Below are 26,707 nucleotides of genomic sequence, written 5' to 3'. Positions count from 1 at the left end.
CAGCAAGCCAGAAAGAATTTTGAGAAATGGATGCCTTTCTAAGGTCCCTCAGATCAAGCTAATTAAATTAGCAGTTATTTTATGAGTTTGACTTAAATGTGGGACATTCAGTCTCTTATCAGATTCATACCTTTTGGACTTACATAACTCTTGTACAGTGATGAGTAAATATATGAACATATCATTTCCTAAACTACATATACCTTATAGTTCCCAATTTCATTTTTTTAAATTGTTCTAGATTTGAACTCAGGGCCTCACACTTGCCAGGCAGGTGTTCACTTGAACTATACCCTCAGTCCATTTTTTGCTTTAGGATACTTTCAGATCTCGAGTTTCAGGTCTTGCGTTTTTCCCTGGAGTTTGTCTCTGACCATAATCCTTCTGCCTCTTCCTCCCTGGACTTGGTGGATTACAGGCAAATACCACCATATCCAGTTTGTTAGTTGAGATCAGCCATTACTAACTTTTTGTAGAGGCTGACCTTGATTCTCCTAACCTCTGCCTTCCAAGTACGTGGGTATTACAAGTGGGTGCCCCTTATCATATATAAATATATGTGTGTGTGTGTTTGTATGTATATATACACATATATATATATAGAGAGAGAGAGAGAGAGAGCACTAATGAGAAATATCAATATGGTTATAACTACACTTAAGATGCATGAAATTAGTTTTTTGCAGTTAAAGAGCAGAAAGACAAGGCCAATAATGGGAATACTTAATTGAGAAGAAAGTGTCATTGTCACTATAGGGCCTTACTAGTCTTTAAGCATTTTCCTAAAGCAGAAAGTGAATAAAGCCATATAGCATAGTAATCTATTTCTGTGTCCATTACAAGGCTAGAGCTGTAGCTTTCTTGAGTCATTGAAAACAAAAGAATATCTTTTAAAACTTCCTTTCTGACAAAAAAAAAAAAACCCTGCATTACATATAACAGTCTATGGTATCTTTAGAATAAAAACAACTTTGTCCAATTTCTGAAATTCATCAGAGTAGAATCAACTATGGTACAATGTAGAGACGACAATGTTCTTTACCACTGATACTTTGGACCTTAGACAAGGCATTTAAACTACCCTGCTTCTTTTTGTTTCTCTGAAAAGTAAAAATGAAAGCATCATTAGGCCTTTGTATTGAAGTACAGTGGCACACATGGCCACTAATGCATGAGTAGCTAATAAAAGACACTAAAGAGACTTCACAACTCAAGCTGTATATTTGAAAAAAAAACAAACTCAGAAGCCGAATACTGCTGGCTCACACCTGTCATCTTAGCTACTCAGGAGGTGAGATCTGGGGATCATGGTTTGAAGCCAGCTTGGGCAGAAAAGTCCTAGTGAGAATCTTATCTCCAATTAACTACTCAAAAACTAGAAATGGCCCTTTGTCTCAAAGTGGCGGTGCACTGTCCTTGAGCAAAAGAGCTCAGGGAGAGAGCGGGGGGGTTTTTGGACACAAAAACAAGTGAGCATGGTTTCCTAATAAGATATTTCAGTAAATAAGCCACTGGTAGAACAATGAATAAACATGTTTTCTGTTGTTGTTTTTTAATCTTTGAAGGGATCACAGAAAAGAAGCAGTCCTATAAACAGAAAATTTACAATCTGGTAATAAATGATGTCTAGTGAAAGGAGCTGATAGGTAATTATTATGTTTGGCAAAGAATATTCACAGAGAACAAGGTTACTCTTAAGACATATTGCTAGACATTTACCATCAAATTTTAGTTGTGGAAAATTGTAGTTCTTTGGTGATTAATATAGTAATTTAAGAATTTTGCCATTCGATTTTATTCTAAAATAAAACAACTGAAATTTGAAATGCAAAGTGCATAAAGAGGAATGTTTTGATTTGTTACATACAATTGGATCTGAAATTTAAGTATAAACCTCCTAAGCAATAAAACAAACTATGATACATTATGGCATGTGCCACTAACAGCCTTTTCTAATAATTGCTTTTCAACCCTTTGAAATCTAGTTGTCAAATTGGTCTTCCTCTCTGGGTTTTCCTAGTTTTCATTATTTGAGAAAGTGAGAGGAACCCAGGGAGAAAGCTGTTTCATACCTACTCCAGCCCTTTATCAAAATACTATGCAAAACTGAATCCACTCAACAAATAGCTCATCTTTTTATGTACCCAGTCCCCAGCCTAATTGCCTAACTCTAATATTGGTTATTATGTTATTATTCATTGTTTCCTTCCACTTTTCTTATCCTTTAAAAGCATTTTGGTATTGTTTGCATGTGTAACTTTCAGAAATTATACATCTTCTAAAGATAGAGAGATTTATGTGTTTGTACTCATTGTTAAATGAGCATTTCAACCTGAATTTATCTGCCTGCCAGAAAGTATGCAGTGATGACTTTGCTATATTCTCAGTAATGCTAAAGTTTTTTATATTATCATTACTACTATTATTATTATCATTATTATTCAGTTCTCCTCTTTCATTCTCTTGTGTACAAATGATTCCTTTCCAGTGGGTCCCCATAGCAACACTGGGTAATGCTAATGAAACTGCAACATCCTAAGCTCTCCCACAAAGCGACCCTGTAAAAATAATCATGGGTACAGTTGTATTTCTTATTTTCCTTCCTTAAAAAAGGTTGGTGTTTAGAGTCTTCCCGCTTAACTTCCTAACCTATCTGACAAGAACTGGGATCTCTAATTTGGAAGGTTTTGGAAGGCAAAAAAAAAAATCATTGGGACATGTTTCCTCCTCCATATTCACACCCAAGCTGATTTGCAGCAATATTTCTCAAAATATAGTTTCCCAGCAACAGTAGCATCACCTGGAAAGCACATTAGAAATGCTAATTTACATGCCACACCCCAGACCAATTCAATGGCAACTCTGGGCTTCCAAGTGATTCAGATGTGTTAGAATAATTAGGAGAATCTTTTGTGGTTTTTCTTTTTGTCCTCTTATTTGTACTGAGAAAAATTAGATGAAAATCAGTTTGAATTAAATGTGGCACTGGAGAGTGCCTGATTGATTTTAGCTACTGAAAAGCACTGTTTCCTAATCCTTACTTATCTAACATGAACAAGGAAAAGAAAAAGCCAGGTTACTGCTATTATGTCTATAAAGGGTGATGACTCAAACTGTAAGAGTATGTGGGTGGGTTTTTTCCCACCTTGTTTCTTAGGTGGAAAGCTGATATGTTTCGATTTGTAGACACTGACAAGTATCCACCTTTATGAAAGCAGGGTTTTTTGTAGTATGTTTTTTTCTGCTTGTGGTTAGTCATTCATGCTTTCTCTCCATAAACACATCAGATACAGTAAAAAAAAAAAAAAAAAAGATCTTTTGGAGGCCATGACCTAAAGACCAAAAGTAGAAAATTATACAATAGAAAGGACAAGTTAACCTTGTCATGTAAAAGTTTTAAGGGGCAGGTAAATCTCCAAGAAGAAATTTTAGCTGGAGTTAGACCTTCATTTCTGTGACATAAAAACCTAAGAAAAACAGCTTGTGGGAGAAAAGACTTGTTTTGGTTCATGGTTTCAGAGATTTCAGTTCACTGTTGACTGGCTTTAGTGCTTTTAGGTCTGTGTCAAGATAGAAACATCCTGGAGGAAGGGCATGGCACAGGAAAGCTGTTCATGTCCAGCAGTAAGGAAGCAAAAGGGAATAACAGAAAGGGGTCAGGGCCAAGATGTACCCTTCAAAGGGATGCCCCAAGAGACTACTTCAAAAGACTCATTCAGAATGATGCCATTCAGAATGGATGCCAGTGGCTCACACCTGTAATCCTAGCTACTGAGGAGGCTGAAATCTGAGGATCACTGATGGATCGAAGCTGTCCCGAGCATGAAAATCTGTGAGACTGAATTCAAGCCCCAGGACTAGCACCAATATAAAACAGAAGAGTCTGAGTAATTTTGAATGCATTTTCTGGAAAGCCAAGACATTTTGTGACAATTTGCTCTGAAAGGGAGTTTAATTTTCCTCTAAAAATCCACCAAGGAAGGTATTTCTCAGTAAGGCACAGCCCTTTCACTTAGTGACTACTTGTAAAGGCATAAAAACAGAAAGGAAGGGAACCTGACCTTCCAGGATGAAAGCTCAGCTTAGTTTAATGGGGAATATGTCACACATACACAGACCCACACACAGAGTCTGTACACACATATAACTTAAGCGCCTTAGTAGTTGGGGATTTGTTTCCAAACTCAAAAAACAGATTTAACAATTTTTAAAACTTACTTAGTTATCATTAGTTAAGCCATCTCATATGTTTCTATGTAAATTACAGACCAAAGTAGGCAGTTTTTAGATTCAAAGTAAATAAACCAAACAATTACTGTATTTTGACAATATACACAATCTCACACACTTGTTTATTTTTATTCACTATGTGTTTCTTAGCCATATATTGTATATCCATTTTGTGTAGTTTGTATAAACATCTGTTTGAGTTTTATTGATTGCCACTTAGTAACTTCACATAAGTAGTCACCGGAGCATTTTGTCTTAAACTGAACTTCCACAGGAGTTTCTTGATGTTAAGACGTTGCATTTCTTTGATGTCATTGTATTTTCTGTGAATCAAATAGCACCAATCTTACAAAGTAGGAACAATTTGCAGTGTACAATTTAGCATAACTAGACTATATATTCTTTTTTTTTTTTTTTTTTGGCCAGTCCTGGGGCTTGGACTCAGGGCCTGAGCACGGTCCCTGGCTTCTTTTTGCTCAAAGCTAGCACTCTGCCACTTAAGCCACAGCGCCACTTCTGGCCGTTTTCTGTATATGTGGTGCTGGGGATTCGAACCCAGGGCCTCATGTATACGAGGCAGGCACTCTTGCCACTAGGCCATATCCCCAGCCGTAGACTATATATTCTTTTGAAGAAAAATTTTAATCACTTTTTGGATTCACTTTTATAAGTGGATATAAGATGTAGGAAAGTTAATACTTTGAAGTCCTAGGACTAAAATACTTTTTTGTCTTATTTATATGGTCATTTCTCATCTTTAAAATCAAGTGGTTTTTTTTATGATTTGGTCAGACATTTGTATAAAATTATGTAATCATGCAGCCAGGATTTATAATATTGAACTCTACCAAAACATAGAATAGTCGTCAATAGATGAACAAACTGGAGAATTACATCTTTTGTGTAGTCTTCTGCATATGATTGACTCTCAAGTATCAAGCAGCAGCTTTATTTTTTTTTCTTATTTATTGTCAAAGTGATGTACAGAGAGGCTACAGTTTCATACGTTAGGCCTTGGGTACATTTCTTGTACTGTTGTGTTACCTCCTCCCTCATTCCCCCCTCCCCCTCCCCCTTTCCCTCTCCCCTCATGAGTTGTTCAGTTTGTTTACACCAAATGGTTTTGCAAGCATTGCTTTTGGAGTCCTTTGTCTTTTTATCCTTTGTCTCTCGATTTTGATATTTCCTTTCACTTTCCTAGTTTTAATACCAGTAAATACAGTTTCCAATGTACTCAGATAAGATACAGTGATGGTGCAGGTACAACCACAGGAAGGGGATACAAGAGGATCATCAACAATAGAAGCTACAGTTTCACATGGCATGTTGAAAGTAATTACAACAGTGATATAACAGTTTCCATAACATGGAGTTCATTTCACTTAGCATTATCTTCTTATGCATTCATAAGGGCATAGCTATTAGGCTCTTGTGATCCTCTGAAGCAGCAGCTTTAAAAAACAGTTTGTAAGGGCTGGGGATATGGCCTAGTGGCAAGAGTGCCTGCCTCATATACATGAGGCCCTGGGTTCAATTCCCCAGCACCATATATACAGAAAATGGCCAGAAGTGGCGCTGTGGCTCAAGTGGCAGAGTGCTAGCCTTGAGCAAAAAGAAGCCAGGGACAGTGCTCAGGCCCTGAGTCCAAGCCCCAGGACTGGCCAAAAAAAAAAAAAAAAAAAAACAGTTTGTAAGTCTATCTTTACAAAAGCAGCCCAAGTAGGTCCAAGTATCTTAAAGAAAAGAAAATATTTGTTAAAGTCTTAAACTTAGGCCAAAACCACTTGCCTAATGGAATGCCATAGGACTACAACTGAGGAGATACATCCTGATTTGGTCTTCCTGGGCAGGTACCTACTTGGTTCTCTCCTTTCCTTTGCTGTTTCTGACATTCTAAGTTGGTAAATGGCAGCCTCCCTCTTAAAAAAAAAATCCAAGGATTGTTTGATGATATTCCAACTCTGCTTTTACTTAATTTGCTTCTCGGTATCTATATCTAGCACATTGTTTGGGCTGAAAATGAGCTGGGAGAAGGATTCTTTCTAGGGAAACAAGTTCATAAAACTGTGGTATACAATGAAGATCTGCAAAAGCTTTGCCTAACTTTTAAGAATGTTTCAGTGTTTCTTTTTTCACAATACTCAGAAAAAAAATGTTTTCATCACATATTCTTTAGAACCTTACTATTACAAAACCACTTTGTTGTTGAGAATGCTCAAAGTCATTATCTTACTTTTCAACAATTAAACTCCTTAGGGTAGAGTCTCAGCTGACATAGCCAATGCTAAATAGTCTGATAAATACTATTGTACTCAAGCACCACTGTGACAATAACAGGCTCTCTTCTAAAGAAGCTAGACTAAATAATTTCTAACTTTAACATCTCAGAAATAAAACAAACCAAAATTGCCACAAGTTTTCTTAATGTTAGAATTTGGTGTAGTATAAGTTTTCTTAATTTTAGAATGTGGTGTATTCGCTATTTAAAATAGCCAAAAATTGCTTATCAGAAGATGAGAGGATATGTCTATGCCTTTTCTCTGAAAAATCTGTTTAGCATAGATATTGATTTGTGGTTATTACAAATTATTGTGTTTAGAACATAAGCCCCTGAGGCTGGGAATATGGCCTAGTGGTAAATTGCTTGCCTCATACACATGAAGCCCTGGGTTCGATTCCTCAGCACCACAAATATAGAAAAACCAGAAGTGGTGCTGTGGCTCAAGTGGTAGAGTGCTAGCCTTAAGCAAAAAGAAGCCAGGGACAGTGCTCAGGCCCTGAGTTCAAGCCCCAGGACTGGCAAACAAAACAAACTAACAAGAAAGAACATAAGCCCCCGAAATGCAGTTGTCAACAGAGCAAAATACTTCCCACTCAGTAGAAAGATAAAAGCTATTTTTTTTCAAGTAATGAATAGATTGTGTGTATATGTGGGTCTTCTTTGAGAAAGTTTGAGAAATTCAAATATTCTAAATCAGTGTAAATCAGTAGATATATAGTAAAGTAGTCTTGAAAGTCAACTCTTAGCATGTTTTTTCTGCATTAAAAAAAATCATTCTTTACCTGTTTTGTAAAACAACTTTTTGTACTAAAAATATTCATGCTAATGAATTAAGAAATCAAGCACTAAAGTACAAATATGACAGTATTTAATTTTGCAAATAGAGATATATTAGCCTCATAACTCAGAAATTTATGATTCTATTCAAAACAATAATTACACTTAATAGGGAGTACCAGACAGGTAATTTACAATTTTCTAGCTGCCAACCTTTTTGTTAAAATATAGAGTAGACTACTCATTCTAAAGTAGTTCTCTGTCAAATCAAATCAACTAACTTCTGTTATCCCTAACCTTGCAGACATCTTATGAATCTTCTACCATTCTCCACTTATTTAGAAGGAATAGGCAGAGGGGTTGGGGATTTAGCTCTGGAAGAGCACTTGTCTGGCAAGTGATAGGTCCTGAGTTTGCTCTTCAGCTCTGGGGGAAAAAAAAAATAGAGACAGGGCAATGATCAAGCGGATCTTTCAGAGTTAGTTTACATTCTTTCCTTTCTATCCCTTATCTTCTAATAGAGTTGGATAAATAAGAACAATCACCAATTACTGTGTTTTGCCATTCTTGAAAAAGATTTTCTATCCATTTCTTTTGTTAGTTACATTGGCCATCCTGTTGGAAACATCAACATTGTTGGCAAAATTAAATTTGTCGTTAAGGTCAGATTTTAATATCCTTTTAAATTTATTTCCAGTTTACTATTTGAAAGTCTTCTATTCTCTCCACATAAACTAGGAATAATGTTGAAAACTTAGGTCTCATTAACACTCATTACTTCTTAGAATGAAATACATATCCAAGATTGAATCCCACTTATAATTCAACATCCCTAGTCCTGGCCCTACTGAAGTAAGAACTTGTATTAGTAGTCTTACTTTTAATACTCTGATGTATCTTTAGAAGTGTAGAGTAGTCGAGTAAATTAAGTATCTTTGATGTGAAAAAATATTTAATGCAATCGTAGTATAGAACATTGCTCTTCATTCTTTTTTTTCTTTAGTCTAAGTCTCTCAACAGTAAGCATCAGAATTCAGGATAAATACTTAAATATTTCTATGAGAATGAATATACTTGGTTCTGTATGTTTTCAAACATATTAGTTTACATTAGTTATATGTGGGGGTATTTCATTGTTATCCTTCCACACCTTTAAAGAATATATATTTTATTTGTTTTGCCCATCTTGGGGCTTGAACTATGGAGGAGAATTATGATTAACCCATGTTGTTGTAGAAACAGGTTAACAGAGATTAAATAACATTAAGTTTGGTAGGAGTTAAAGAAACCATGAAACCTCCAGCCTCGACTTGAGTCACTTGGCTGCTGCTTCTTCTTCTTCTTCTTCTTCTTCTTCTTCTTCTTCTTCTTCTTCTTCTTCTTCTTCTTCTTCGTCTTCGTCTTCGTCTTCGTCTTCGTCTTCTATTATTATTATTATTATTATTATTATTAAGACTGTGGTTAAAAGATACATTACATGAAATCTTAAAATTTTACATATCTGGGTACTGGTGGTTCCCACTTATAATCCCTAGCTACTCAGGAGATTGAAATCTGAGGATCACCACTCAAAACTTCCCAGGCAGACAAATTTTTGAGACTCTTATGTTCAAAGCCAGAAGTGGAGGTATGGCTCCTCAAGGCACCAGCCTTGAGAAGAAAAAGCTAATAAGAGCTCAAGCTCTGGAGTTCAAGCCCCATTTCTAACATGATGATGATGATGATGATGATGATGATGATGATGATGATGATGATAGAGAATTGTTAACTATGGACATTGTTGTATCGCTTCATCTTATATAATAGTTGCATAACTCTCCATTTCCCCCCTCCACCATTCTCCTTCCTGTTTTAATAAGTTTGACTACTTTTGATAACATATATAAGTAGAATCATGTAGTTTTGGTGGTGGGGTTGACATTTTGTCTTGATTTAGTTTGGTTTTGCTGTACTAGGGTTTGAACTCTTGGCCTTGCTCCTACTCTACCACTAGAGCCATGTTCCAGCCTAGAATCATGCAGTATTTGTTCTTGTCAACTTACTTATTTCAATTACAATGCCCTTGAGGTTCATCCACAACATTATAGCATATGATATGATTTCCCTTTCCAAAGGCTGTATAATACTCATTATAATTATGTGCCATGTTTTCTTATCCATTCCTCAGTTGTTTCCACCTCTTGGTTATTATGAGTAATGCATCAACATGCAAATATCTTTGAGATCCTGTTTTCACTTCTTTGGGGTAAATAGCAAAAAGTAGGAACATTGGATTGTATGGTTATCCTATTTTTAATGTATTGATGAACCACTATACAGTTTTTGACAGCACTTACCAGCAGTGCCCAAATGTTCCAGTTTCTCTACATCCTGGTGACATTTGTTTTAATTTATGTATATAAAATATGTATGTTATCTTAGCAAGTTTGACTTCTATTTCCCTGATTAATGATGTTGAGCACCTCTTAATGTAATTCATAGCCACTTACATATCTTCTTTGGATAAATGACTGTTCAAGGCTTTTACCTAATTTTATTGTCTTGTTGAGTTGTAGGGGTTTCTTATATGTATTGAGTATTGTTCCCAGTCATTGACTAAGAGTAGCATGTTGGATGCTTAGCTTCAGTGCAAATGGCATTTCAGTGCATAGCACTTGAAGTTCCTCTTGTCAGTTATGCTCATAACAGCAGGAGATTTGAATGGTACATTTCCATGGCCACCACGCCTACTTCATCAGAATCTGTGTACTGAATCAGAATCTGTGTTTTAAAAACTACCAGGTGACTCATACACATATTAAACTTCCAGAAGTACTGTCCTAGAATAATAATTTGACATTTTGAAAATCTTCCCAAAGTTACTGAAACTGTTAATAATTAATGTAGATCTCCTGACAACTCAACTTCCTTGGGATGGTATTTTTCATAGTTGACTTGGACAGAGTTGCTCTTCAAAGAGAGAATTATGTCATAATTTGTAGCACATAGATGAAATGAATTTGAGGCCAAAGCACAATTTCCAGGATATTTTGACTCTGCTGAAAAAAAAAAAAAGCTAGATGTGATTTACTTTCTCCTGCTTTCTCAGGTTTAAGGTCCTTGAAGCGAATGACTACATATTCTTCTGCCTCTGTTGTCATTTACCATGCTAGTGATGCTACCTCAGACTTAAACTTCTGTAGCAATCTCCCAATTGGTCTCTCTATCTTAAGACTGCCTCTTTCCAATCCATTCTCATTGTATCACTTTAAACATGGAGGTGACTGTTTACAAGAAAAGATCTCAACTCCACTTAATACAGTGCTAGCAGAGGTTATTTAGTTTCAAAGTGCCTCTCAGTTCCTTCCTTTGCAAAACACAGTAAAAGTGTGTCTCCTTTATTATGGTTATTGTGAGAATTAATTGAGTTGTTACTGTACATGTAAAATGCTTAACACTTGACACAAAATGATAGTATTCATTATGGTACACAGTACACAACAAGATAAAAATTTTCTAGTAAGCCAGGTGCTGCTTTCTCATACCTTTAATCCTACCTACTCAGGAGTGTGACCTGAAGATTGCAGTGCAAAGCCAGTCTGCACAGGAAAGTACTTGAGACTCCTATCTACAATTAACCAACAGAAAACCAGAAATAGAGCTATGGCTCAAAATACTAGAGCACTAGCCTTAAGCAAAAGAGCTCAGGGACAGTGCCCAGGCCCTGAGTTCAAGCCCCATGACCGAAAATAAATAAATAAATAAATAAAAATTCTAGTAGAACTTGTTTTTTCCCCAGGAACTACTCTAGAAATATAAGGATTACAGTTTGAAGTCAGCCCAGGAAGACAAATCCAAGTTACTCTTATCTCTAACTAGCAATTAAAAAGCTGGAACTGGAGACATGGTAAAGTGGTAGAGTGCCCTAATGAGCCAGAGCTTGAAGTCCTGAGTTTAGGCCCCAGTATTGGCACGTGTACACACACACATTGTTTTTCTGAAATATACAGTAAGTCAACTTTCCAAATATAATTTTGTTTATTTATACTTTTGTAGTAACAAGTACTTTGCTTTTATAATCTGTGAATATTTCAGTCATGGGAATCACTTGAAAAAAAGAAGAAACAAAATCTGGGCATTAGACCCACAGAAGGAAAAGTAAGGAAGCACAGAGAAATAGTCGAAGTTTGCAGTAAAGCATTGGGAAGAAATAAAAACAGTGAAGGTGAAAATATAGGCTGCTGAACTTTATGCAAGAATGCTAATAGTAGTATCAAGGTTCTTGTAAAATACATGTAAATACCAAGTAGCTTACAAATACATATAAATTCAAAATGGCATTGAAAATGCATTTTTAAAAAGAAATATAGCCAGGTGCTGGTGGCTATGCCTTTAATCCTAGCTATTTAGGAGACTAAGATCTGAATATTACCATTCAAAGCCAGCACAGGCAGGAAAATCTGTGAGACTCTTATCTCCAACAAATTACCAAAAGAGATGGAAATATAGTTGTGGCTCAAGTGGTAGAATGTCAGCCTTGAGCAAAAGAAGCCCAGGGACAGCATGCAAGCCCTGAGATCAAACCCCAGAACTGGTACCAAAAAAAGAAAGGGAGGGAGGGCGGGGAGGGAGGGAGGAAGGGAGGGAAAAAAAGGAAAAGAAACATAGACAGTAATCCAGATATATTCATAAACTGCTTTATTAACTGGCAAAAAAGAAAGAAACAGAGCTAGGGAAATGTTTGGTGCTGGGAGGAGAACAACGTAGTAGGTGAGTGTGGCTGCATTTAACTCGGTTTCTGACACCAGCATTGTGTGCTTGGGAAATTATTTAACTTTTCCATTCTAGATTCTCTTATCTGGAAGATGGGAGTATAATAACATTAACAAATAAGATTAATTTTAAAATGCCCTAGCAAGTGGAAACTTCTAAGTAAAGGTCCAGAAACCCAAAAAATCAAAGAAAGGCTGGATAAATGGGATTGTATCAAATTGCAGAATTTCTGCATGGCAGAGGGCATAGCAAGCAGGATAAATAGAAAGCCCACAGATTGGGAGAAGAGCTTTACTAACTATATATCAAACAAGGGCCTCATATCTAAAATATACTTAGAGCTTAAAAAATTAGACCCCTCCCCCAAAAAACCACAAATCATCAAAGAAACAACCACCCCATTAGCAAGTGGGCTAAAGACTTAAAGAGAGACTTCTCCCAAGAAGAAATAAGAATAGTCATTCGACACATGAAGAAATGTTCAACATCTCTGGCCATGAAAGAAATGCAAATCAAAACAACATTGAGATTCCACCATATCCCAGTTAGAATGGCCATTATTAAGAGCTAACAATAACAGCTGCTGGTGCGGATATGACCAAAAGAGAACCCTACTACATTGTTTGTAGGGATGTAAACTTGTTCAACCACTTTGAAAAGCACTATGGAGGTTCCTTAAAAGACTAAACATAGAGCTTTCCTATGACCCAGCAATTACACTCCTGGGCATTTACCCAAATGACCACAAACAAGGCCACACTAAAGCTACCAGCACAACCATGTTTGTTGCAGCATTATTTGCCATAGCTAAGCTATGGAATCAACCCACATGCCCCTCAGTAGATGAATGGAACAAGAAAATGTGGTATATATACACAGTAGAATTCTATGCTTCCATCAGAAAGAATAACATTGCCCTATTGGTAAGGAAATGGAAACACTTGGAAAAAACTGTATTAAGCAAAGTAAGCCAGACCCAAAGAAACATAGATTGCATGGTTTCCCTCACTTGTAATAACTACATATGTCTAGGATATTCTTAGCAGGGGCTCATAATGGCTTAATACCTACGTGCATATGATCATATAAAATGATGCTTATTGAAATGAACTCCAAGAAATGGAAACAAGAGGTTGTTTCAGTTTGCAATTATTTTTTTCTTTCTTTTTCTGCCCTTTCGTTTATTCCCTTTTGATGTTGTATAAGTTTATCTGATTTCAGGATGGAAAGGGGAACCACAGAAATGGTGGGACAAAGGGTGAACCAATGCAACAGTGATACTCACTAGACACTGTGTTGTAAGTGAACTGTACAATTTGCCAGGAAAGGGAGTTGGGGAAGGGTAGTTGGAGAAAGTGAAGGAGAGGGTAACACTGTTCAAAACACAGTGTACTCATTACCTCACTTATGTAACTAACTGTAACCCATCTGTGTATCACCTTTACAATAAAATTTTTAAATTAAAAATAAATATAATTAAATGCCCTAAAGCACTTTCCTAAAGTATTTTAGCAGGCACTCAATAAATATTAGTTCCTAGTGTTGGTGATGATTATTACCATATACTTGTTTTCTACAGTTAAACAAAATGTAACAACAGATACCTCCATCAAATTTGGAGAGATGAATGTAAACATACTATTTGGCAGATAATATTTACTGGTATTGCTTTTATTTAGAATAAGCTACCTTTTGTCATGAATGCTGTAATCATTTCATCAATACATTACTTATCTCTTTTTCCCCATCTTACATTTTATTTATAAGTTTAGGATTCTACACAATTTAGCCTATAACTGTATAATATAACCTACAAATGAATTAACTATACATTTCTGAGATTCTCCTCACCTAATTTAATAAATATAAATTGCTAACTCTAGTTTTATTAACAGTGTTTTTAAAGTGCATATATATTTTAAATATTCTTTCTGCTGTTTTCACCCTCCTGATAGTAATAATTTTGTGGACAGATAGGAGTTTGATTTGGCAATGTGAGTAGTGTAGGAGTGACAAGCTAGAGGTCCTCTCCTATGGGATACTCTCCCTGCGCAGTTATGTGATGCATTTTTCCACTTCCAAGTACCCCCCACTGCCTCTATCTCTATCTCATTATCCTGTTTAGCATATTTGTACCTTCAAACAATTTGTAAGCACTTTAGCCTTGATGATAGGAACATGTCATGCAATACCAAACTAAAAGGACCAATACCCAATAGATTTTTGATAAATAGGTGAACAAATGCTCACCTTTTTTCTAATTAAGCCCTAATCAACAGTGTACCAGTGAATGATTCAATAAATTATCCAATTAAGAATTGTTAAATCATAAGTTAAGATTAAAATTAAGAAATGAAGTATAGGGCTGGGGATATAGCCTAGTGGCAAGAGTGCCTGCCTCGGATACACGAGGCCCTAGGTTCGATTCCCCAGCACCACATATACAGAAAACGGCCAGAAGTGGCGCTGTGGCTCAAGTGGCAGAGTGCTAGCCTTGAGCGGGAAGAAGCCAGGGACAGTGCTCAGGCCCTGAGTCCAAGGCCCAGGACTGGCCAAAAAAAAAAAAAAGAAATGAAGTATAACAGGAAAACTAATAATGACAACTTCAAAGACTGTTGTGTGGAATAGCTATCTTTCTTTCTGAAAAATATTCTCAATGCCAAAAGCTCCTACCCTACTGTCCTTATCCTGGTCACTAACCTACACAATGGCCTAAATAAAGTGACAGGTTTAGGTGTCTACCTCCACAGATTATGAGAGTCTTGGCTCAACTGCTTGTTGTCTGAGGCCTTGAAATTAGAGACATAGATCTTACACCCTTCAACTCTTAAAGATATTGTAGGTAATGTAAGGAAAATGAATAGTAGTACAAGCAAGAAAACTGTTTATTGTGTATATGTATTAATTGAGCATTTTATCTCCACAAAACACCTTACTTTATGACATCTATTTGTGTAAAAGAAAAAAATAGACATAAATCAACATAGAAAATTATCACCTGGTTAACCTAGCAGATCCTGTATTGAACCAATAAGATAATTGTCTTCATCTGTGTATGTGTTTCAGTCATGGCTAGTGTGCTCTACCACCTGAGCCATGCTTCCAGTCTGAAAATTATCTTCTCTGTGTATGACAAATAGTGAGTATAACAGAAAGCAACCTGAAAGACTGCCCTATCCCCCTTTGTTGCCTCAATATATATCATGTGCTTCCCTTTGTATGATAACTCAATGTGGATTACAGGGTTACTTAGACCCTTAACCTAGCCAATTGCAGTGTTCCTCCTCATAAGCACCCCCCAGAATTGCTGCTAGTAACCAGCTTTGAATGACTACCCTAACAAATGGCTTTCTCCAAGTCAAGTGAGGAAACAGAGACGGGGGTAGTAGAGAGTTAAGATGCTTTGCAATACTCCCTGTCTTTAGGTAACAGAGATGTCTAAATGATAATAAAGTTCTCTCTATTGCTATGTATTTTCTTTTTGGATATAGATAAATATCTTTAGGATCCTTTTAATTCAAGAGGTGAGAAATCATCCATCTAAGAGCTAGAGTTGGTCTCAGTGGTTTTTTGGTGTGTTTTTTTTTTTAATCTTTCTCATTTTTGGCCTCTTCCAGACAGTAAGGACTGCATCCTAGAGCCTCTGTCTCTGCCAGAAAGTCCAGGTGGCACCACCACTTTAGAAGGTTCTCCATCTGTGCCTTGCATTTGCTGTGAAGAACATTTTCCTGTGGCTGAACAAGACAAACTTCTGAAGCACATGATTATTGAGCATAAGATTGTCATAGCTGATGTAAAGTTGGTTGCTGACTTCCAAAGGTAAATTTGGGTTTTATCTTTAGAAGAAATTCACCTTTCATTGGAGGAATGAAATAGCCTGTATATTAAGCAATTGATTTACAAATAGAACTGTTCATATTCTTTTTTCAAATTTTCTCTCATACTTTCTAAAATGTGATACTTTAATTTTTTTTCTGGAACATGTAAGTTGAACATGAATAATTTGAACATGAACTCATGTATTTCCTGGAAAGTAATCTGCTTTCCAAAGATTAGCAAATATTTCCTTTTTCACATTCCATGAGACTTTTTCTCTGAGTGGATCTTTCCAGAGATCCCAGAAAAGACTTGGTATTTGAGAGATCCTCAGAACCTTTCAGTCCAAGAAGATGTTGGCCAAAAAATCCCAATATAAGAGCAATGATATGATCAAAAATCAAGAAATAAAATGAGGGGCTGGGGATATAGCCTAGTGGCAAGAGTGCCTGCCTCGGATACACGAGGCCCTAGGTTCGATTCCCCAGCACCACATATACAGAAAACGGCCAGAAGCAGCGCTGTGACTCAAGTGGCAGAGTGCTAGCCTTGAGCGGGAAGAAGCCAGGGACAGTGCTCAGGCCCTGAGTCCAAGGCCCAGGACTGGCCAAAAAAAAAAAAAAAAGAAAGAAAGAAATAAAATGAATCTTTCAACAAGCCCCGAGGGTCGGTGTAGATGGCTATTAGGTCACTATTGCAGGTACTAAGAGGAAGAGGATGATGAAAATGCAGATAAACGTGAGGACTTTTAGAATTTCCAGGATTTGAACATGTATGAAAAGTTTTTTTGTGTGGAACTTGACCTACACAGCCCCTGCTAAAAGTGAGCTATCCTGCCACTGAGTAACACCTGACTTAGAATGACCCATAGCAGCAGGTAAGTAATCCAACTATTCTGAAAGATGTCATCCAAGGCAAATACTATTTTCTCTTAATTATCTGTAGTGGAGTACTTATGTTTTGTATTATAATTGATTGAAATTTTAAAAACTTTTTATAGAAGAAATATCATGGTAGTTACCAAAAATGTATAATTTGGCATATCTGTGTAAGACTCCATTTTGAGATACTCTATCCTGATTTTATTTAACAATATTAGGGGCTGAGAATGTGGCTTAGTGATAGAGTGCTTGCCTGGCATTCAACCTTGGTTTGATTCTTTAGTACCACATAAACAGAAAAAGTCAGAGGTGGTACTGTGGCTCTAGTGGTAGAGTGCTAGCCTTGAGCAAAAGAAGCTCAGGGATAGTGCCCAGGTCCTGAGTTCAAGCCCTAGGACTGGCCAAAAATAATTAGAGAGAGAGAGAGAGAGAGAGTGAGAGAGAGAGAGAGATTTTAAGAATGAAAATATGAGAATAGTCCAGATATTATACTATCCCTGTAAATAAGTTCTATGTCTTTCACTCTACGTACATCACTCATACACAGTAACTTCTTTCTAAGGATGGGTCTTCCAAAGAAATAAGCTATAAACCTGGTGGTTCACACTTATTATCCTAGCTACTCAATAGGTAAGATGTGAGAATACTGGTTTGAGGCCAGCCCAGCCAGAAAAGTCTGTGGTGCTCCTATTGCCAATTAACCGGCAAAAAGTTGGAAGATGAGATATGTTTCCAGTGGTAGAGTACCATCCTGGATTGAAAAAGCCAAGCAAGAGCACAAGGCCCTGATTTCAAGCCCTTGTACCAGCACCAAAATAAAAGAGGACTGTGCAAACAGACAGACCTGGAGTTGAATGCAGAATTGCAGTTTGTATTTAAGCTTTATTTGAGAGAAAAAGAGAGATAAGAGAGATAGATAGATTATTCCTTCTTGAAAGACCTGGGGCTTTCTTATACATAATGCCTAATAACAGGACATAGTGAAATCTGTTGATTTTATTTAGGCCAGACATTTTCCAAGTCTTTATTCATCCAAATAACTACTGACAACTACTAAATGAGTAAGTCTTATATTACTCAGCTTTTCTTAGTTATGAAACTCTTTTATCATAGAAAGCACAAAGTATCCTTCATGAATAACAGAAATAGATGGTCCCCTACTAATGCTAATTGAAAAGCATAAAGATTTTTCTTTCTCTTGTACTTTTAAAGTCTGAATCAGAATTGTGTTTTCTCCTTTGTGCTTATGTATAATAGTTCAGTTGCTGCCTTTGTAGTAATTGCTCTCTCTTTGGTTATCTTTCATAGTAATACTATTGTCCTTATATGGGCAGGAAAATCAAATTACTTAACTCAGTCTCAGGGCTTAGGAATCAATAATTAAATGGGATGATCAATCATTCTCCTGAGCAGCTAGGCAATAGAGTAGGTGCTTTTTAAAAGATACATATCTTATTTAAGTGTTGTCTCAACTATGTTGCTAATGTACATTTAAAATTTGGGAACCTGGATGTTGTTAGCTATCATCCTTGGTTAAATGTTATATTTTTTTCAGAGTGTAAAAATGAAATTAATTCAAATTTACCTCCAATGTATCTGTGTAAATTCTACTGCTTTAAAGTTTATTTTAATAATCCAGTCTTTTAAACAATGGCCTCCTACAGTTTAGTGAAACTAAGTTTCTCTCTAGAACAAGTATTCACTTTTTGATTAGTTATAATCTTCTCAACATTATGAGACTTCATCTTAATTCAGAAAAGAAACTATAAGAGATAAATGAAAATAGTAAGAACTTAGCTGACATGAATGAATTCACTCAGAACTTTCAGGATTTGTTCCTTCAGAGTAAAAACAAACAATAAAGATAATAAATGATACAAGAGCTAACTTTGTGCTTTATAAGAAATAAACTGAGCTGGGTGCCAGGGGCTCTTGCCTGTAATCCTAGCTACTCAGGAGGCTGAGATCTGAGGGTCAAGATTCAAAACCAGACCAGCAGAAAAGTCTGAGACTCATTGCCAATAAAACTATCCAGAAAAAGCTAGAAGTAATGCTGTTGCTCAAGTGGTAGCGTGCTAGCCTTGAATACAAAGAGGCTCAGGGACATCTCAAGCCTTGAGTTCAAGACCCAGAACTAGCAAAAAAGAAAAAGACTACAGCTTTTCGTGTTAAATATATTTGACTTTTTTTTATTGACACAAGGTAACAGTGAAATTTCCTGGGGCAAAGGAAATTTTTAAAAATTAAAATCTTTCCATTCAGCCCATTTGACATAGTTATTTATACTGAGCTATTGGCTAGTTTTATTCAGTAGATAAAATCTGGAAGATAATGCCTACCCACTTCTGAATTAAATTTCAGTCATTCATTGCTACTTAATTACAAACTTAAACTTTTACTCCTTTGTCAATAAATATACCAGTCATAATCAGGGCAAGCAAGACATTGCTAAAAGGTTATTTTTGTGTGAGGTAGTTCTATGAGCTACAACATGAATTCTTTTGACAGGAAAAAAAAAAGGTGTATTTGCTGGTGACTTACTGTCATTCCAACAAACTGCATACCATATATTATTTCATAGCCACTTTCGTAGATTAAGTAGTAACAATTATAACCAAATAAGCTAGAAAAACTGAAAAAAAGAAGTAAAATACTAAATAATACCTAAACATTGAAAACCAACTGAGAAGAATCTTGTGGGGGGGGGTGTAAAAATCACAAAACCCTAGCTGAAGAAACACTTAAAGCAAAAGGACTTGAGGATGGCTCAAGTTTGAAGCCCTGAGTTCCATACCCTCTACCAGGAAGGGAGGGACGAAAGGTTCAGGAAGAAAGAGAGATAGAGAAAGGGAGGGCAGGGGAGAGAGGGATATCTGATGTCATTACACCTTTATAGACTCTATTTCAGAACCTAAATTAACCATAAAGAAATGTTTGTGTTAACACCAGTTAATTCTAATTTAAACTGAGGAAAAGCACTGCTACCTAGAATGCTTCTTACCTCAATTTCAGGCTTAAGTCAAATGTGTGTTACAGTTGAGGTTCTATTTATCTATGAACCACAGTAAGTTATCCTCCATGATTTTATAGATTTAAATTATATGATGATTTATATTTGTGATATGGGATATTTTTACCTTTGATATTGTTACCCCAACTGTGGTCAGGAAGAAAACAGAAATGATCATTTCTTTCCTGTTGGGCCAGCCTATTACCTGCTTTTCTCACCTACCCTTGTAAGCCACCTAACGTCTCAGATGTATAGGTACAGATGTAACTGGAAAATATCATTTCTAAAATTCTAAAATACTTGTCAATGGAACAATACCAGAACTGTTAACCAAGGTTAAGACTGTAAGACTATGAGAAGCTAGCAATAGTTCTCTCCCTTCTTCCTTTGGGAAGCCCTGAGGTTTTGCTAGACAGAATCTCTCCATGATTGTAAAGGCCATTAATAATTGTAATTGTTCCTTATCACCTTGATACAAAAAAGTAAGGAAGATATGATGTGATCCTTCCCTTCAATGACCAAGGAGATAGTGCACAAACATGGAAGACCTCAGATACAGACCCATTGATTTGGAGTCAGGTCATGTGTAACACCTGCAGTTGAGCTTCTTTGCACCTCTTGCCTGGTCACATAGTTGCAAATTCACAGGCACAAACTTCTGGTGTGGGTTTTCAGTAGGAAGATAGGAGGGTTGTTGTCACCTACTCAGAAACAGACTTTTCTTAGCCAGTCATTGATGGTTCATACCTGGAATCCTAGCTACTCAGAATGTTGAGACCTGAGGATCAAGGTTAAGGCCAACCTAGGCAAAAAAGTTTGCAAGATTAACTAACTAGGAAAAAAATTCCATACTGAAGGTTGGGCTCAAATTAGAACACCAGCATTGAGCAACAAGAACATGACCGTTCTAGTTCTATTTTGTCAAAATATATTCTATGCAACTTCCTTGGTCTTTGAAGAAAAAGAAACTGTTTCAAGCATCCATCTCAACTGTAATTCCAGAGGGGTTTTCCTGTTACCGCCTTCTGTTTTCTGCAATTCTTGTACAGACTGATCCTCACTTGCAACTATAGGCCCTACATTGTAGCAGATGAAATTTGAAATTGGGCCTATGAGCTAGAGAATCCCAATATCTACCTTAGGTAGATAAAACCTAAGTAGCTTCTACTAATGATAACTAATCATCATTGTTATTCTCATCCTTCATAGTGTTTACTTATGTGAGCCCTCTGCCACTATTAATATAACTGTTTTTTTTTGTTGTTTTTTTTTTTGTTGTTGTTGTTTTGCTATTTTGCTAGTCCTGGGCCTTGGACTCAGGGCCTGAGCACTGTCTCTGGCTTCTTTTTGCTCAAGGCTAGCACTCTGCCACTTGAGCCACAGCGCCACTTCTGGCCATTTTTTTTTTTTTTTGGACAGTCCTGGGGCTTGGACTCGGCCTGAGCACTGTCCCTGGCTTCTTTTTGCTCAAGGCTAGCACTCTGCCACTTGAGCCACAGCGCCCCTCCTAGCCATTTTCTGTATATGTGGTACTGGGGAATCGAACCCAGGGCCTCATGTATATGAGGCAAGCACTCTTGCCACTAGGCCATATCCCCAGCCCCTAATATAACTGTTTTGACTTTAAATGTTCAGTAAAATGTTGCGTGAGACATATTCTCATTCTGTTACCTAGGCTGGTATTGAACTTAAGGATTCAAGGGAACTTCCTGCTTCAACTTTGCTAGTAACTGGAATTATATGTGTACACCATCATTCCCCGCTTCTTTTTCACAAGTACTGGGGCTTGAACTCATAGCCTGGGAACTGTTCACTAAACACTCAGGATTTTTGGATGCTGTTTTTTACATGTACTATCCTTGTAATTATCACCAATTTATTTTGCAGATGTTAAAAAAGTTTTGTTTATTTTTTTGTCGGTCATGGGACTTGAACTCAGGGCCTGGGTGCTTTCCTAAGCTTTACACTCAAAGCTAGTGATCTACCACATTGAGACATAGTGCCACTTCCAGTTTTCTGGTGATTACTTAGAGATAAGAGTATCATACTTTCTTGCCCGAGGTGGCTTCAAACGATGATCCTCAAATCTCAGCCTCCTGAATAGGATTATAGGCATAAGCCACCAGCACCCAGTTAGTTATTCAGTTTCATAGGCCTAAATGCAAAGGCCTGCTCTTCAATCTGGAAGTACACTATTACCACATCAACTATGAAGTTTTAGCTACTGTCTTAATTAACAAAGCAAAACTTCTTCCAGTTTAAGATTTCCCCTTAAGAACTACTTTAAAGAGACAAAGAGTAATGACTTTTCATTAAAAAGGAAGTCAATGATACTTTACTAGGATTCACACTCTTACCTGGTCCTCTGCCTGATTGTTCAACACAGATGTTTTCTCAAGTCTGCAAAGAATTTCCAAAGTAAGCAACCTGTGTATTCAAGGCGTTATCTCTAACTTTTAATAGGTTATAGATCCAAAATGCAACTGTTAGTATAGAGGGCTTACTACTGTTGTCAGCATCATTTACAAGTGTCACTCAGGTAGTTCTCAGTACAATGGCAACCAAGACTGACAAACCTTTCTTTGGTATATTTGAATAGTAGCCACAAGGGAACACCTGACAGAACGCAGCCCTGTGTGTTTTGAAGTCCATTCTCTGGACACCTGGTTCTACTATGTATGAATTTATTTAGTCCTGGAAATAGTTACCTGTATATTTTAGTTCAGAAGAACAGTATTCCCAACATGTCTAAAACATATTCTGGTGTATTCCTTTATTCCCAGTCCACCACTTTTTAATGGACGTGTTGAGCATAGTAATAAATAAATCACAGGCTGAAAATAAGCAACTATCAGGAAATGTCATTTTTATTCTTTTGAGTCTCTTATCTTTTTCCTCTTTTTTGTCTTCATCTATCCCATGGTAGAATAAGCAAGTAGTAGAGAGAATAAAAAGAGCCATGTAGAATACTGAGGCATGAAAGGTGCTAATGCTGGCCAAGGAAATAATATTTGAACCTTCTGTAGGTATATATTTCTCTTTTTGTTTACTTTGATGGGTAAAAGATGCCTTCTATTGCCAATATTAACATGGAAGAGAGTCTTTTATCCATAGACAAATAGTATTACCATCATAGAATTTATGATTTGAGCCAGAGCTGGAGCCCAGAATCATCATTTTCTGATGTCTTAGGATAAAGCCCCACACTGTTCGAAAAGGGAAGTGTCATTCTCTTACTGACCCATCAAGATTGGCAGTAGAACATGGTTCTAGTTTTATATATTATCATCAGCTTTTCCCTATGTAATCTATACTTACTCATTGATGTCGCTCATTCACTGATATTTATTTTTTAAATCAACTCATGTCATGTTTCTCTCTTTGTCTCAGTTCTTTCCTCAACACATATTTAATACATTAATACCCCAATGTATAGAACACCATGAAATTCAGAAATTAACATTAGGGAAAATAGAGGTAAGAATAAAAAAAAGAGACCAAATGTAGGGGGGTTTCTGAAGGTTTCTAGAAACCTTCAAATATTCTGCGTTTGTTGTATTCTAGCAAGTACAGACCACAGTTAGATAATGTATCTAATCATTTGTAAATGTCCAAATTCCTACTCATTTTGTATACTTCATCTGCTTCTATAAATCCTTTCTCTTTCACGGGGCTTTGGCTCTGTGGTCTACTGTAGCATCAACCTTTGTGTTGACTTTCTCTCCATGTGGAAGGCCACATTCTGTTCTTGGGACCATTTGATTATTAACATTGCAGCTTCCCATATAATTTTCGTTAGATAAATGGAAAGAAGAGCTTGTTGCATCCTGTCATCTTACTCCCTCTTTCATCACATTTGCAGATCTGGGGTTATGATTTGCTTTTTAAGTTTAACCTATGCTTCTTCTAGTTCTGCTCATTACATACAGAAATTGTCAGCTCAGCAATTTCTCCAAAGGGTAAATTTTACTTATTTCAGACATAATGGGGATGTATAGAAGTTTTCTTACTATATAGATGTTAAATATACACTGGTTTCTCACTGCATTATTCCTGTGATTTCTGTTTCTTGATAGATAAGTTAGCCAATGAACATTATTGCAGAATATGTCATAAGCCTATTTAACTGTTAATATTTTAAATATAACATACCTGAGTTGTTATTTTAGAAAACCTCTTTATCACATTGAAATAATTTCAACTTTCTTATGAATCTGTTTGTCAAATTTGGGGATAGTAAAGTTTAATCTTTGTTATGTTTTTGTTGGATAATTCTACCTCATTAAATATTGTTTTCTGGTCTGGGAATATGGCCTAATGGTAGAGTGCTCGCCTCATAAATATTGTTTTCATGTTTCTACAATGTTCTGCTGCCTTTCTATTCCCAAATTTTCAAGCACTTTTCAGTTAACATTTTATTTGTTTATTTGGGATAATTAAATGCTCCTAATATAGTAACTTGTCATTTTAAAGAAAGTGGTATGTTGACTCTTCTTCTCATCCCCTCTTTTTACTTATTATTCTCAGGTACATTCTATATTGGAAGAAAAGGTTCACAGAACAACCTATCACAGATTTTTGCAGTGTGATAAGAATTAATTCCACAGCTCCATTTGGTAAGTAAGAGTTCTTTGCTACCATCTTTTCCCAACAAATGAAAAAGCCAAAGAAAGAATCTCATTGCCATTGCTCTCCCTATCACAACAGACAAATCTAATTCTGTGTTTATTGTGCCTAATTTGAATAAAGCTAAAACTCCTCATGCTAGGTATAAGCATGGGCATGAAAACATTTTAACCAACATTTTTAAAGAAGTAAATACTTCCAAGAAAAATGAAAGATAAAAATATCCTGTTCCTCATTCATTTTCCTAATCTCTCAACAGAAGAACAAGACAACTATTTTTTGTTATGTGATGTTTTACCAGAAGATAGGATTCTAAGAGAGGAGCTTCAGAAACACAAATTGGTAAGATTTGTTGAAAGGGTGAATGGTGTAGAAGAAACATAAGACTTGCTCAGCATGCATGATGCCCTGGGTTTAATTTCTCAGTACCATATAAACAGAAAAAGCCGGAAGTGGTGCTGTGGCTCAAGTGGTAGAGAGCTAGCCTTGAGCAAAAGAAGCTCAAGCAGGGACAGTGCCCAGGCCCTGAGTTCAAGCCCAGGACTGACCAAAATAAAAAATCATTTGGGTTTCTTTGTCTTTCTTTTTCACTTTTTAATTATGAAAACTTTCCCAAAGAGGAAAAAAAATACATAAAGATATTCAAACAGGAAAAAAAGAAATTATATGTATACACACACACACACACACACACACACACACACATATTTGTGACCAAACACTGAAGTATTATGTTTGAAATGCAGAGAGAGTTTTTGGGGTTCTGTCAGATTGTCCCTAAAATAAAAAGAAAAGCATGCATGTTTTACTGTACTTTTAGCCACTTGACACATGCTAAGGTTCAGCGGTTATGGAAAAATGCTCTCAGCTAAAATTGAATTGAATTGATTAACCTATTTTTTTCTCCTTTATTCTGCAATGTACCATGCACTGCCATTTTGTTCATTCTCCTTTACGAATTACGCATATGGCTTAATCAATGTAGTATCCTTTCTCCCTGTCAGTGTCACCCCACAGGTAAGGTAATTTGAAAACATCTCAACATCCTTAGTCCTTAAAAAGCCTAACACACATGCAAGATAAGAAATATTTTATTTTCATGAGTTGATCATGACCTTCAAGTTATTAATTTTGCTATAAAATACTCATTTCCCTTTTTTTTTGTTGTTTTTTGCCAGTTCTTAGATTTGGAACTCAGGGCCTGAGCACTGTCCCTGGCTTTTGGTCAAGGCTAGCACTCTACCACTTGAGCCACAGCTCCACTTATGTCTTTTTCCTTTTATGTGATGCTGAGGAATCAAACCCAGGGCTTCATGCATGCTAGGCAAGCATTCTACCACCAAGCCACATTCCCAGCCCCTCATTTCTTTATGGTTTATTTTTCCTTGACTCTAATTTGAGAATTATTTACACTTTTTAGCAGCTTTTTAAAAGCTTTCCTTGTATCTTTACACCTAACTCTGTGATATATATATATTATAAATATATATGTTTTGTTTTGTTTTGTTTTTTGCCAGTCCTGGGGCTTGACTTCAGGGCCTGGGTGCTGTCCCTGAGTTTCTTTTGCTCAAGATAAGCACTCTACCACCTGAGCCACAGCTCCACTTCCGGCTTTTTCTGAGTAGTTATTGGAGATAAGAGGCTTAGGGACTTTGCTGCCTGGGTTGGCTTGGAACCATGATCCTCAGATCTGAGCCTTCTGAGTAGCTAGGATTATAGGTATGAGCCACCTGTACCCGGTACTCAGTACATTTTGTCCTACAGTTCAGGAAACCTAGGAGAAGAATAAATCCTGTAATACTGGTCATCAAGTTGGAGAAAATTCCTTGAAACACATTTTATTTTGTAAACATCCGAAAGTTAGAGTTAAATTTATGCTTTTCATGCATGTCAAACCCAGAGAAGGGACAGGACTTATAGTTTCTTTCATCCTCCTATAACAAGTGTCTGAGGCAATCTGCAAAACAATGGTGAATTTACTGTTATATTTTATGAATTTCACACTTACTTGCATTTAGTCATAATGTTTCATATCTACGAGTTTTCTCACTTTTGTTTACTATAGCCCTAATAAAAAGCAATCAAGCTGTAATGACCTGGATCCTTCTAAGAAATGGTTTTTATAATAACTGAAATCCTTGCTCGGTACCAGTAGCTGATGTCTGTGATCCTAGCTACTCAGGAGATGAAAATCAGGAGGATCATATTTTACAGGTCAACCAGGGCAAAAAAAGAAGTTCATTGAGACTATCTTCATCGATAGCTGAGCATGGTGGTATTCATCTATCACCCTTGCTATTCAGGAGACTGACATAATACTATTTGCTTGGTGAT

The 26,707-nt window shown here is 36.5% G+C and overlaps 1 protein-coding gene across 1 annotated transcript in view; it reads left to right on the top strand.

Moving 5' to 3' along the window:
- The window catches only part of Znf277 (zinc finger protein 277), a 99,901-nt gene that overhangs the window by 30,816 nt on the left and 42,378 nt on the right, over positions 1 to 26,707 (top strand). Inside the window, exons 2-4 of the mRNA XM_048339777.1 lie at positions 15,658 to 15,859; positions 24,275 to 24,363; positions 24,633 to 24,715. Of these exons, the coding sequence (XP_048195734.1) occupies positions 15,658 to 15,859; positions 24,275 to 24,363; positions 24,633 to 24,715 (374 nt within the window). The remainder of the gene's footprint in view (positions 1 to 15,657; positions 15,860 to 24,274; positions 24,364 to 24,632; positions 24,716 to 26,707) is intronic.

The sequence above is a fragment of the Perognathus longimembris genome, chromosome 2 (assembly GCF_023159225.1).
Source record: "Perognathus longimembris pacificus isolate PPM17 chromosome 2, ASM2315922v1, whole genome shotgun sequence".
NCBI lineage: Eukaryota > Metazoa > Chordata > Mammalia > Rodentia > Heteromyidae > Perognathus > Perognathus longimembris.
This window is presented reverse-complemented; position numbering and strand designations above follow the sequence as displayed.